The sequence below is a fragment of the Hemicordylus capensis genome, chromosome 5, assembly GCF_027244095.1.
Source record: "Hemicordylus capensis ecotype Gifberg chromosome 5, rHemCap1.1.pri, whole genome shotgun sequence".
NCBI classification, from domain to species: domain Eukaryota; kingdom Metazoa; phylum Chordata; class Lepidosauria; order Squamata; family Cordylidae; genus Hemicordylus; species Hemicordylus capensis.
Window position 1 is genome coordinate 223,794,120 of NC_069661.1, and position 15,145 is coordinate 223,809,264.

At 43.7% G+C, this 15,145-nt stretch overlaps 1 protein-coding gene across 7 annotated transcripts in view; it reads right to left on the reverse strand.

Annotated features, from left to right (window-relative positions):
• ABTB3 (ankyrin repeat and BTB domain containing 3) overlaps positions 1 to 15,145 on the reverse strand; it is a 448,319-nt gene that overhangs the window by 54,232 nt on the left and 378,942 nt on the right. For all 7 annotated transcript variants that reach the window (XM_053258103.1, XM_053258104.1, XM_053258101.1 and 4 more), the window contains one exon: positions 6,418 to 6,583. In XM_053258103.1, coding sequence (XP_053114078.1) covers positions 6,418 to 6,583 — 166 coding nt within the window. The remainder of the gene's footprint in view (positions 1 to 6,417; positions 6,584 to 15,145) is intronic.

Below are 15,145 nucleotides of genomic sequence, written 5' to 3' on the forward strand. Positions count from 1 at the left end.
CTTCTCTACTTAATAACTTTGGTCTGATTCAAATGTAAGATTGAGAGATAAGAGGATTAAAAAGATAATTTATATTCAATATGGAGTCCTCTTATTCAAGACTGGATGTGCCATTATAATATCAGAAATTTAATTGATGTGATGAACTTGGGATAGCTCTCAGGATCGGTGATGATTAAGTGATAAAGCTGAGACAGGCTGAGGAAGAAATGTGATTAAAATTCTGAAGAGGATTTTGTAATTGTAGCAGTTTTATGTCTTTTGTAATTTATCTAGATCTTATTTAATTAATTAATTTTTAAACCGCCCTTCCAAAATTGGCTTGGGGCAGTTTACAAATAAAACAAAGATAGTTAAAAATCAATCAACAATTAAAAATATAAAATACCATAAAACTATTAAACAATAAAACAATTCAAAAACCCTGAAAAACAGGTACATTAAAAACCCTTTACAACAAATTAAAAATCCTGGAAAGCCAGGCCAAACAGATAGGTCTTAAGGGCTATCCTAAAAACCAATAAAGAGCTCGAATTACAGATTTCTGCAGGGAGCGCATTCCACAGTCCAGGAACGGCTACAGAGAAGGCTCGCCACCAGACGTACTGGAGGTAACTGGAGATGGACCTCCTCAGATGACCTTAACATGTGGTGGGGATCATGCAGAAGGTGCTCCCTAATGTAGCCTGGACCTAATCCATTCAGGGCTTTAAAGGTAATGACCAGCACTTTGTACTTTGCCCGGAAACATATTGGCAGCCAGTGCAACTGTTTCAAAACAGGCATAATATGGTCTCTCCGAGTTGCCCCGGAGACCAGTCTGGCTGCTGCATTTTGAACTAACTGAAGTTTCCGAACTACGTACAAAGGCAGCCCCCACGTAGAGTGCATTGCAGTAGTCAAGCCTGGAGGTTACTAGCTGGTGCACCACTGTTTTGAGGTCGTCCTCTTCAAGGAATGGACGCAGCTGTCAAATCAGCCGAAGCTGATAAAAAGCACTCCTGGTCATGGCCTACACCTGAGATACCAGGGTAAGGCCTGGGTTCAGTAGTACTCCCAAGCTGTCTACCTGCTCCTTCCGGGGGAGTGTAAGCCCATCCAGCACAGGGAGATCTAACTCACCCCTCAGATTCTGAGCCCCTACAATGAGCACCTCCGTCTTGTTTGGATTCAACTTCAATCTGTTATCTCTCATCCAGCCCATTACTGCCTGTAGGCAGGAATTTAGGGAATGGACACAATTTCCTGATGATGCAGATGAAAAGGAGAAGTAGATTTGGGTGTCATCAGCATACGGATAACACCCAGCACCAAAACTCCTGATGACCTCACTCAGCAGTTTCATGTAGATATTAAAAAGCATTGGTGAGGGACTCTATATAACAGCTCTAATTTTGAGGCGCAACTTCCCCTCCAGGGAAGGATTCTTAAGAAGAGGTCTAACTATTGCCTCCTTCAAACATAGAGGCACCCTCCCCTCCCTCAGTGATGCATTTATGATATTAACTAGGCCCCCTCAACAATCTCCCTGCTAGATTAAAGCAGCCAATTCGGGCAAGGGTCCAGAGAACAAGTGGTAGGCCGCACCACCCCAAGCAGCTTGTCCACATCATCAGGAGTCACAGATTCACAAAATATTCACAGAGTCAGATTCACAGAGTCACAAAATATAATTGTAGTATACAGTTATAAATTTGCAAGTATTTTCACTATCCCCACCCCCAATGGTTAACTGGGCTGGAAGATCCTCTTCCCATGATGGAGGATTAGGCACATTCTCCTCGCCCCCTTGCTCATGTTGCAACATGTCGCGTGTGCACTCCACACTAGGGATGTGCATGCAATCAGTTGGGCTGGCTCAGTTCAAATCTGGGCTGGATTTGAACTGACCCGGCCTGGTCCTGGGTTTGGTCAAGAGCCTACCCGAGTTGGCTCAGGCATACTTGCAAAGGGGGATCCTTGAGGTTTATCTACAAGTAAAGGGGCATCCCTAACGTAAAGTTTAAACTTCCCTAAAGTTTAACGGGGGCGGAGGGAGTGAGAGAAAGTGGCCTCTGTACCTTTAGTGGAGGCCATGGGATAGACAGCATAGGCGGGCAGCGACGTGGCGCAGGTGGTGGCAATGCATTGGAGGCACCGGGGCTCTTCCTTCTCAAAAACTTTATTGAGGTTGGGGATGCAAATATGGACATCCAGGTGAAGCATCCATCATGTAATGAGCATGTTGGAGGGGAGATGTGCCCACTTGCTCCTCTTCCATAGGAACACAATATTTGGCCCAGATATGTATCTGAATCAGCCAATTATCTTGATGGGAAGGGGCCATGGTTCAAAGGAGAGCACATGTTTTACACGCAGAAGGTCTCAGCTTCAATCCAGGAGCCAGCATGGTGTAGTGGCTAGAGTGCTGGACTAGGACCGGGGAGACCAGAGTTCAAATCCCCATTCAGCGGTGAAACTAGCTGGGTGACTCTGGGCCAGTCACTTCTCTCTCAGCCTAACCTACTTCACAGGGTTGTTGTGAGGAGAAACCTAAGTATGCAGTACACTGCTCTGGGCTCCTTGGAGGAAGAGCAGGATATAAAAATGTAAAAATAAAATAAATAAAAATAAATAAAAATCCCTTGTATTTTCAGGGTAAGGCTCAGAAAGACCTGACTGAAAACCTGGAGAGTTGCTGTCAATCAGTGTACGTAATAGTGAACTAGATGGACCAGTGGTCTTACTGAGCAGAAAGCAGCCTAGTATATTTTAAAAAACAAATGCTGGATGTTTAAATGAATAATATTTTTAAAAATAAAAATCTTTAGGCTTTTTATGATGTTTCTGTCTTCACTGAGATGGACATTTAAATCCCACTGCCTTCTATAGCATTAGGATTATGCTCTATTATTCTTTTTTTGTATAAAAATCAGAACATTGGGCCTTTATTTCATGAAAATGTCCCTCTAGCAATTTAATGAGCTTCTTTTTGACAGGTCAGATTCCGGCACTTTATACTCACTGCCAATATTGTTAATGGTTGGGAGAGTAGAAGCTTTTGTACACTCGTCCACAGTACATAGTGACTTAATTTTAAATGAAGTGCCAGACAGCACTGTTGAAAGTTGCTATCTCTAGAAAATGCTGTCCTGTTTGGAGGAAAACTAGATTAGCTGACCCTTCACTACAGAGACTCTTGGCTGTAATTTGTATTAATCTGAAATGCCCAAATGCTTTGTCAAGGCAGAAAGGTGGTATAAAAATGCAACAAATAAATAAATAAATGTAAATAAATAGTCCGTGCTAACCATAGCTAAGGACTCACCGCAGTTTGGTGAGAACTAGGAACTCACCAAAGTTTGAATTTCCAGTTCTACAATAGGCAAACCATTGTTCAGAGCTGCTTGTCTACTTTTGTTTCCTATTGCTCAGGACTCAAGCTTTATACAGGTGAAACTCGGAAAATTAGAATATCGTGCAAAAGTCCATTAATTTCAGTAATGCAAATTAAAAGGTGAAACTGATATATGAGACAGACGCATTACATGCAAAGCGAGATAAGCCTTAATTTGTTATAATTGTGATGATCATGGCGTACAGCTCATGAAAACCCCAAATCCACAATCTCAGAAAATTAGAATATTACATGGAACCAAGAAGACAAGGATTGAAGAATAGAACAATATCGGACCTCTGGAAAGTATACAGTGTAGTGTGCTTGACTGGCCAGCAAACTCGCCTGACCTGACCCCATAGAGTATCTATGGGGCATTGCCAAGAGAAGGATGAGAGACATGAGACCAAACAATGCAGAATTGCTGAAGGCCGCTAATGAAGCATCCCGGACTTCCATAATACCTCATCAGTGCCACAGGCTGATAGCATCCATGCCACGCCGCATTGAGGCAGTAATTGCTGCAAAAGGGGCCCAAACCAAGTACTGAATACATATGCATGCTTATACTTTTCAGAGGTCCGATATTGTTCTATTCTTCAATCCTTGTCTTCTTGGTTCCATGTAATATTCTAATTTTCTGAGATTGTGGATTTGGGGTTTTCATGAGTTGTACGCCATGATCATCACAATTATAACAAATTAAGGCTTGACTTATCTTGCTTTGCATGTAATGCGTCTGTCTCATATATCAGTTTCACCTTTTAATTTGCATTACTGAAATTAATGGACTTTTGCACGATATTCTAATTTTCCGAGTTTCACCTGTACATGCATAAGCTGTCTCCCTTGTACTGCAGCCTCTTGAGGTGGAGCAATGTTTCTAACTGTGGTTTGTCTGTGGATTATGGATTCAGACACAACAGGAAACCATAATTAGCACAACCTGTGGCTTGCAAGCCAGCTTCAAATCATGGTTTCATATCCTGATTTGCCACTTCCAAACAAATCAGAGTTTGGAGACAGTCTTGGGTTCAGACATAAAAGGCTGGTTCAGACATCCCATGGAACCTCGGTTACTGCCAGGCTCCATGCAACTTCTCTAAACCTTGGGAACATGTGTTCCCCACTCCCATCTCTGCCTGAGCATCTACAGGCAAACCTCATTACTCATGGAACCACTCTTCGCAGTTTTGTGCGTTGCGAGTGTCTAATTGGAACCTGATTTCATTATCCGTAGAGACAAAAGGGTTAAAATCCACATATCCACTGTTCCTAGAGGGCTGAAAGTGACTGCGGAGGTCACTTCCGGCTGCCATTTTGACTGCAGGAGCAATTTTTGTGGTTCATTTCTTTTTTGTTTAAAGCATTTTTTCTGTGATTTTTCACAGTTTTTTGGGGGGGGATTTTGCAGTTTGAGGGGCACCACTAGACACAAGCAGGGCACAAGGAGACTCCACAGAGCACAGCACAGTAATGCCTTTCAGGGTTGTTGTTTTGCCATTTTCTGACTGTTGTTGTCTTTTTCCCCCATCCAGGAACTAACCCCATTTTCCATAGGCACAATGCCTCATTATTCGCAGTTTCATTACTCGCATTAGCAGGCAAGGAATGGAACCCCCCACGAGTAACGAAGCATGTAGGTTAGAATAAGCAGAGATTGGTGGGTTCAGATGACATTACCAATCTCTGTTTACATTAAACTAAATAGGAAGTAGACTCTTGCCCAGAGATGGAGGGGAGGGTCGAGCTATAATTGGGAAGTCATGTTCAAAGAACATGAGCTGCCCTGCTTCTGGGAGTTGCCTGGCTTGCCCCTCGCCTTGGCTAAACTCATCCCCAGCCATCTTCATTGGCAGTTGTGTGTTTTCTGCGTTCTCTCCCTCACTCTGAGCAAGGGAGAGGATGAAGAAAACACACAGCTGGTGCTTCTTTGATGGTTGGGAAATGAGCTCCAGAGGGCTGTGCATGGCCCTTCCAGGTGCTGGCCACGTCCCCTGTGCATGACATCACATGTAGGCTGGTATGCATGGCTGTCAGGGGTGAACATGAGCCAAATCTCCCCTAGCCACGTGCCTAAGGAGAGAGGAGCACTCATTCCCAGGTCTCAGAGGTGTCACATGGAGACTGAGAGACCATAAGTAAATTATTCTTTTGCATTGCATTTTAACCGAGCTAGACTGTTAGGCCTGGTCTACACTTACAAAAGGATGAGATGGTAGGATAAAACACACCATGTTACAATGCAGTAGGAGAGGTTTTTTTAACAACACACACACGTACGTTAAAAACTGCCTGCTGGGCCCATTTTCTATTTTCTGGGAAAGAGCTGGGCTAGAACTTTAATCTCTAGAATACTAATGTGCTAGTTTTCTGATAGTAAGGCATTTTTTGTTTTGTTGTTGAGCGTAACTATAATAGGGCAAGGGGAGATAGTTGTCTGGGCCCCACTGCCTTGGGCCCCCCCCCCCCGCAGAGGCAAGTCATATGACTAATTCCCCCAGCTGCGCACCCGCCCGGGCTTCCTTCAGTTGTATTCATCCTCCGAAATTGATGTGAGTGTTAAGACCTGGAGCTACCAGAACAGCATGTCTTTCTCTAGTACCATTAAATGACTTGCATCGTCCACAATTTACAAAACCCTTAAAAAAACAATTTAGGATGATGTGTGTATCTATCTATCTTTTACTATGCTTTTTGTTACCACTATTCAGCCTCCTTTAAGATTTCTTTACTTCATGAGCTAAGCTTCAGTGAGGCGGGGCATTTTAAAATCTTGTCTCTGGGCCCACTCCAACCTTGCTACACCCCGGCTGCTGCTGTTTACAAGGGGAACATTCAAAAGTAGAACCTTCCACCTGTAGCCTGAAGTGGTACAGTCCATTCTGCTACCTCATTCTGCTACGTGTATAGACCTGGCTATAGTTCGGTATGAAAGAATATTAGCAAATACTCATCAGGTTAAGAATTTCATGCATATTAAGAACAGACCATTGGAGGCTATTTTCTTTAATTAAAGGTTTCAATTTTTGTTCACCCACCTGTTCACTCATACTGTTAATTCCATCAGGCCCCAGCAAAGATATGGCCTGTTTGACCAGATCAGTTCGGCCACAGGTCAACATCCGGAATCCCAGGTCCTGCTTGAATTTTGCTTCTGTGGCTACTGCATCCAGTTTCCGAGAAGCACAGAAGCAGTCATCAATCCTGTGAATTGAGATGTAGCGACATTATTCTAAGAGACAACACTCTAAAAAGAGAATTTCACAATTCATTTTACTACTACAGCAGTCCGCCTTTGAATGACATCCACCACCATTGCTACACACAACTTCTATAATAATATTCTGTCAAAGAGACTATAAAGACATTGAATCCTACCCTCATTACAATAGCTATCTTTAACAGCCCCTTCTGTTAAATCCCTTAATGGATACCACTTTGTTCTGTGACAGGGGATCTATTCCTTAAATAGTTACCAGAAATTCAGCAAATGAAAATGTTTCAAGCATGGAGCTGCAACAATGGCAAAATCTCCACCTGTTGGATTTCTGTCCATTGAGCAGTTGTTAACTGCACAAAGCATCCATGAGGAGCAAAAGGCAGCCACACTATTTGGAGTTCTATGATTGTATGTACAAGTTCTACAAAGTGTACATATGATTATTTAGAATAATTATTTCTAAATTATCAAATTTCTAAATGCTAATAATTAAAATAATTTTATTTTAAGTTAAACATTATTTTATTTATCATATTTATATCCCACACTTCTTCCAAGGAGTTTCAGAGGTCTGAGCAATAATTTGGTTCACAATAGCTCTGAGAGATTAGTTCAACTGAGACAGAAAGAGATTTGTCCAAAGCAACTTATCAGATTTTATGACTGAGAGTCAAACTACACAAGATGCCGGAGATCAGTGACCAGATTTCCTGATATTTCTTTTTAAACAAAAAACAAAAGCAACCGTGGGACCCCTCAAATTGGATAAAGCCTGCAATGCTTGGTGAAGGGGTGTGTAACCATTTCCTGTACCATTTTCTCAATCTAAAGCACCCCTAATAGAAAGATGCACAGTTATGAATACCTGTTTCCCCAGCAGTACAAACTGCAGCGAGAAGTAGGGTAATTTAAGTCAGGAAAATGGGACGAGAGAAAGGGGTTAAATACCCTTGCCCAGATGCTGTGGGGTGCTTTGAACTGAGGCTATGGCATGGGGAGGGAGGGCTTTATTCTTTCTCTCTTGCTGTTTCCATCACCTCCCAAAGCTGCTATTAATTGCAGGGGTAGGGGAGGTAAGTACAAAAAGTGTCCCCACTGGACTAATAGCAGTTTAAGAGGGGGGATTTAAGAAGGGAAGTGGTGCAGGTGGGTTAGGAAGGGTTAACCGCCTAATACCATGGCCCCTCTCCAGAGTTCCATCACAGCTGCCTTAACCTTCCTGCTATAAAATTATCAGTTGCCAAACCTTGAACATTACGAACATAAAGAAAGCTCTGCTAGTCCAGGCCAAAGGCCAATCTAGTCCAACATCCTGCTTCATGCAGTAGCCAACCCGGTACATTAGGGAAGCCTACAAGCAGGGGAAAGAGGGCAACCATCCCTTTTCATTGGTTGTAAATTCCCTTACAACTTCAGGGGCATGCCCCTCTGATCTTGATGGAAATATACAGCTATCGAAGCTAGTAGTCAATCATAGCCCTATCCTCTAATACCTTTTTTTAAATAAAAAAAAATCTAGATTGGTAGCCATCATCCAGCAACAGTTAATTCCATAGTTCAACTATACATGGTGTAAAGAAGTACATTTTTTGGTCTGCATCTGCTACTTTTAGCTTCAACTGATGACCCCAGGTTCTAATATTATGAGTGAAGGAGAAAAACGTCCACTTGATCCACATCATGCATATTTTTATACACCTCTATCATGTCCCCCCTTACCTGCCTTCTTTCTTAAAAGTCCCAAATGTTGCAGTATTTCTTCGTAGGGGAGTGGCTTCATTCTTTCAACCAATCAGTTTTAAGGCATGGTAATTTGCAATCTTATTAGGGCCTGTTCAGACCCCTGCAACAGACTATGGTTTGAACATTCCCAAAATTGTGTATTCCCTAGTCTCTCGTTCTTTCCCTTCCTTTCCCAGCTCCAAGACTACACTTGATCTTAGACAAAAGTTTGCAAAGCGACTCCCAACTCCAATAGAGCTGTGGCGTTTAAATACTGGTTAGGTAAAACAACAGTAATGTTGATCATTGCTGCCGAATTTTCTTAGAACTGTTAATATATTCAGAATGTTTTCTTTCTAGTACTTGCTTAAAGAAATATCATGACACTGTTTTTCTTTTCTTTTATGTTTCAATAAAGTTGAAAAAAAGTTTGTTTTTAAAGGTAGAACGACAGGTAGAACAACAGCTCTGCAGTTTGTCTGAATTGGGAGCTATTGTTTAACTGTCACCTGTAAACCAGGGTGTTGCTGGGGGAGTGGGGAGTGGTGGAGGTAAAGGGAAAGAGAAGCATGTGGGGTTGGGAGGGCTCAAGCCATAGTGTGTTGATAATCCAAACCAGCCTTATGAAGGGAAACCTCCACGTGAGAGGAGAGCTGTTCTTGTGGAAGCAAGCATGACTTGTCCCCGTAGCTAAGCAGGGTCTGGTTGCATAAATGGGAGCCTAGACGTGTGAGCAATGTAAGATATTCCCCTCAGGGGATGGAGCCACTCTGGGAAAAGCAGAAGGTTTCAAGTCCCTTCCCTGGCTTCTCCAAGATAGGACAAGATTTATTTATTTTTAACAGGACAAGATTTTTTTATTGAACCAACAAACTACCAAAGCACAGGGCTGAGAGAGATTCCTGCCTGCAACCTTGGAGAAGCCACTGCCAGTCTGGATAGACAATACTGAGTGAGATGGACCTATGGTCTGACTCAGTATAGGGCAGCTTCCTATGTTCTTAAGTACATTTTTCTGGATTTTCAAGTCACTACATCCAAAACTGCTTTTAAGGGGCATTCAGCAGTTTTGAATTTGATTGAAGAAGGCAACGTTTGAGGACTCTAGTCAGAGATCACACTGACCACAATGTGAGTGCCTCTTAGACCAGAAAAAAATGAGTTTACAAGTACAGAAGGAAACAGGGTTTTGCAGCAGCAATGCATGAACTGTAACAATAGTGTGATTTTGACTACATAATAGAAATATACCTTTTTAAAAAGATAGAAACTCCATCTCAAAAAAAATTAAAATCTTAATGAGGCTACCACATACAGTCATGCAAACTGTAAAAGTAAAGTAAAGTAAAGTGAAGTGTGCTGTCGAGTCTGTGTCGACTCCTGGCGCCCACAGAGTCCTGTGGTTGTCTTCAGTAGAGTACAGAAGGGGTTTGCCATTGCCATCTCCTGTGCAGTATGAGACGATGCCTTTCAGCATCTTCCTATATTGCTTCTGCCTGATACAGGTGTTTCCCATAGTCTGGGAAACATACCAGTGGGGATTCGAACCAGTAACCTCTGTCTTGCTAGTCAAGTCATTTCCCAGCTGCACCACAAATGGAAAGATTTGATCTATTAACTGAGGGAGCCATGAGATGGTGCACTTCCTCTTCCCTACCTACATTATGGTTGAAGTAGTACACTGGCATCAATGAGGCTCTCCACATGAGCAGTGAGGAGAGCCTAACCGGGCTCTGCGGGGAGCCATTCCTGGGCAGCCTGCCGCCCACACAATTACCGACTTCATCATGGAGCCAGCAGGGGTGGCGGGGATCGGGGGCCACCTGGCCCCCGGAAGTCCCAGGATGCCCCATGCAAGTGCACGGGGCATCCTGGGGAGACCCCCCAAAGTTGGGAGGCTTGTTTTAGCCTCCCGGCGGGGGTCTCCTCATGAGTTGGTGTGGCATCTCACGATTGGGTAAACGGGGTCAGCAGAGCGTGCGCTCCACTAACCTCATTTAAGGGGAGGGGTATTTTCGGTGGTTTATGCTGGGAGCCACACGGTTCCCGTTGCAGCACACGACTCGGAGAAACCGGGCTAGGCTCCCTTAGCCTGATTTCTCCTGGTCATGGGAACAGCCTCAATGTTAACCATGGTTAAGAGTAACTAACCACCCAACTTTACCAAGATTTGAAGCTGGTATAGAACCTGATGAAACCTCAGACCTACATAACTGTGGTATTGTATTTAAACCTATGCTCACTACCTAGGGATGCACATATCAGGAGATATATAAATATGACAGGTAGATAAATGTGATAAACAAACTGATCTAACTAAAATGTTAGTTTAAATGTTGGGGCTATTCTCACAATCAGCCAAAATCGGGCTAGGAGAGCCTAGCCTGATTTTGGCTGATCGTGTAAACCACTGAGCTCGCAAGCGAGCCTGGTGGCTTACAAGTGACTAGCCCGCTTTTTTAGCCCTCCCCAAAGCCCGGGTTTGCGGAGCGAGCGCTCCGCAAACCCAGGCTTCCTGATCGTGAGTAGCCGCAGCGTGGCTCCGCACCGTGGCTACTCACAAGGAGACCCCCTGAGGGGAGGCGAAAAGCCACCTTCCGGCTCCAGGGGTCTTCCCAGTATGCCCAGGGCTCCCTTCCCGCTCACCTCACCCAAACCGGGTCTCACTGATCGTGAGACCCGGCTCGTTATCTTTTAAAAGTGGTTAATGCGGGAGGGGATAATTTGCTCCAGTATGGGGTTCCTGCTGTTGATTGATCTATGACTGGTCTTGTTATGTTTGTACTGGTCCACTGTTGTACAACAAGTATTCTAATTATTTGGAACATGCAAAAAAAGGATGAATATTGTATTGAAAGTCGTATAAGAAATGGTTAAGTAAGGTAAACATGTACATCCATATGTTTCAAGTGTCGGTTGAAGTAATGAGGTGTGAAATTGGGTGTGCAAAGGAACAACTTTCTACAAGGGCAGTTGAAATTTCAAGACAAGCAAATATCTGGGATGCAAATAGTGCTGAAGTGCCCAAATGCAGTTGCCCAGATTTACAGATCTACTCCTGGAGACTGCTAGCAGGTTTTGAAATACTACAAAAACACAAAGACTGGCTGCTTGCTAGAGCCATTTGTCCAAAGATAACACCAGCCTTTTGCAAGAAATTTCCCTTGGCAAGAAAGACTGCTGACACATCAAGGAACTGCAAAATTCCATCTCACCTCCATCACACATGTGCATCTCATTTCATCTATTATTTTACTGTAGCTGTTGAGCCTGTAGAAGCTACAGAGACAGAAACCAGGTTTGGTTTTAGCACCTGAAAGTTTCTTTTTCTTTTTAAACATAAATGTATTGGGGGTTCCTCCATTTCCATATTATATATGGTACACTGCTGGTGGGTGAACCCTCCACACCAGTTCATGTCAGGTTGGCTCAGAAAATAAGCCAAGCTACCACCCAAAAAAACCAGAAGTAACAGCTTGTTTTCTGAGCCTATCTGACTTCGGAAGGTGTCCATCCACTTCCTCTGGGTACAAACATTTCCCAAGGGTAACTGGAACTGTTCCCTCTGGCATTCTACCAATGTACTAGAGAGGGGAGGGGAGGAGAGATCAACTCTCCCTCCTCCTCTTTCCCCCCATTTGGAGTGCTGTTGCCACTGCTACTGTGGCGAGTAAATGTTCTTTAAAGGGAAGTGGGGCTTGGGGGGATCAGGGCCTGGGTTAGTAAACGAGAAATTCTCTCTAAATCAGATTTTAATTCAAGCTAGAGACAAATTCAAGCATCTCATAATACTCACCTGCTCTTTGCGGTGAGCATTATAAGCCCCTACCTACGAATAACAAACTTCACCAGCATTTCTAATGCAAATGGAACTGGAAAGCAAGTATGGTGTAATGGGGAGAGTGTTAGATTAGGACCGGGAGTCCTGCATTCCAATTCCTTCTTGGCCATGAAGTTCACTGGGTTCCTTGGGACAATCTCACAGTGTAATGATATCACTGGGTTGTTTTGTAGATAAAATAGGATAACCTCATCCCCTTCAACATTTGACAGACACAAATAGGGACACTATTATGATCAAAGCACACCCCTGCTTTCAGACCAAGGATTGTTGCTTGAAAAATCTACACAATTACACATTGCTGAAAGGTCTCCTCTGCCTGCTACTTCTGTACTCATTTACGCTGAAGTAGCTCTTCCTCTGGAGCTTTCTGAAGTAGATGTGTCAGTCAACTGACACAACAGTTCCTTTCTTAGAATTTAAGAATACTCTTGCAATTAGTCTAAATAAATTCGGGTCAAACTCACAGCAAGATTTACCATCTGGGTAGGCAGTTGTGGAAGGGAAACTAACACACTCCACAGAACAGACTAACAAGCTTAAAAACAAACAAACAAAAGCTTTCCCCAAAACAAAACAAAGGTAGCCACCTAGTGATTTACTAGGAACAGGTACCAGAAAACTGAGGTTATCCTTATTAAACAGGGATAACTAGAGAATGAGGCGCTTCACATGATTAGTGTGAAGTGCCACGAGGGCTTCTGTGGGGAGAGCGGGTCTAGTCCACTCTCCCCTCAAACGAGCAGGCTCTTAGCCCTGGGCGGACAGATCGGCTGCCCACACAATTACCAGTTCCATCACGGAGCTGGTAGGGGCTGCAGGGATTGGGGGCCGCATGGCCCCCAGAACGCCCCACACAAGTGCGTGGGGCATTCTGGGGAGACCCCCATGGCCAGGAGGCTTGTTTTAGCCTCCCAGTCGGGGGTTTCCTTGCAAGTCACCGCAGCACAGAGATGTGCCGTGGCATCTCACAAGCAAGAATATCAGGTTAATGGAGCGCTTGCTCCGTTATCCTGGTTTAAAGGGAGGGGTTCTTAGGTGGGCTAGCTACCGTGGAACCACTGGGCTCACCTACAAGCCCGGTGGTTCCCATGATGGGGGAGAACTGGGCTAGCCTCCCTTAGCCCGGTTCTTCCCCATCGTGAGAATAGACTCTATATGTAACCCAATGTATGTTACCTCAACTAAGTGGGGGAAAAGGGGCAGATACAAATGGAGGAAGGGCAGGGGATGAATGAACTGTGAACTGCATGCTTGCCTTCAATCACTTGACAATGAATCAGTTCACAATAATCATCTAGTTTTGCGTTAGCTAATACATTTAAACCCTTTGAATTTGCTGACAATTCTGGAAAGTTTCCCATAGCCAGAATCTTCCTATGCTATCCATACTCAGTGCCACAATGCCAGATTCTGCACTCACAATACCTTAACTGCTGAGCTCATTGTAAATCATGCAAATTAATAAAATTTCATGCTTACTTTGCCTGTCTACTTCATCCTGCACGCTTTGTTTTCCATATATCTATATGTTTGCAATATTTTTGCTGTTATTGCAAAAATTTATTAGTGTGAAGTGCCACGAGGCACATTTATTATTATTATTATTTATTGTTGTTGTTGTTGTTGTTGTCAAGAAGTGGTGTTGTGCCAGGAGGAAGGATATGGGTAAGGCTGAGGTCACCCATGAATGCTTATCAGTTAAGGACTGTCTTGTCAAAGGATAACCTATATGTGTTGAATAGGTATAACATATGAACCAGCCCAGTCAGCTTACACATTACTTCCCATCACCTCCTACTCAATCTTTTCAATGAAGACAGTTCATATGCACAACTGCAAATCATCAGGTGATGAGGCACTTAGTGACAAACATGTATATGTGTAATTCATGAGTAATATCCAGGTGTATCCTTGAACAGTGGAGCCTTTTTCAGACACTTCCCCTAGTCTAGCCTCTTGCTGCAGGCACAGGGCTATAGATCAGTGAATGACCTGCATGTGTAAAATAGCATCAGGATTAATAGTGAACCAAACATTTGCTGAAGATAATATATCTGATGAATTTCAGGATGCTGGAGGATGGTTCAGGGACAGGAGGAACTTTGGCGTATTTCAGAGAGGCATGAAATCTTCGTACCAGTGCCATCACCACCTGTCCCAGAGGCATGACATTTTCTGTGCAAAAGTGAAGTACGCTACCCCACCACATTAAGCTTTTAGAACCATTTGTCCCCCACTTCAAAACTGATACGTCCCGGTCATTGTTGCCATCTCCAAAAGGGGTACTGAAAATAAAAGAGTAATTTTGGGGCAGCAATAGTCAGAAACACAGTCTCTGCAGTTCTAAGCACATCTTTGCTGCAATAAACACCAAAAAGCTAAGAACATAGGAAAATAAAAACAGCCCTGCTGGATCAGGCCCAAGACTGATCTAGTCCAGTATCCTGTTTCCCACAGTGGCCCACCAGATGCCTCTGAGAAGTTCACAGGCAAGGGATGAGAGCATGCCCTCTCTCTTGGTGTTGCTCCCCTGCAACTGGTACTTGGAGGCATCTTGCCTCTGAGGCTGGAGATGGCCTACATAGCCACCAGCTAGTAGCCATTGATAGACCTGTCCTCCATAAATTTGTCCATACCCCTTTTTGAGCCATCCAAGCTAGTGGCCATAACCACATCCCATGGTAGAGAATTCCACAGATTAATTATGAGCTGTGTGAAAAAGTACTTCCTTGTTGGTCCTAAATTTACTGGCCATCATTTTAATGGGATGATCCCTCATTCTAGTGTTGTGGGTGTGAGAGAGAAATTTATCTCTGTCAACTCTCTCTACTCCATGCATAATTTTATATACCTCTATCATGTCTCCCAATAGTCACCTCTTTTCCAAACTAAAAAGCTCCAGATGCTGTAGCCCTGCTTCATAGGGAAGGTGCTCCAGGACCCTGATCATCTTGGTTGCCCTCTTCTGCATCGTTTCCAG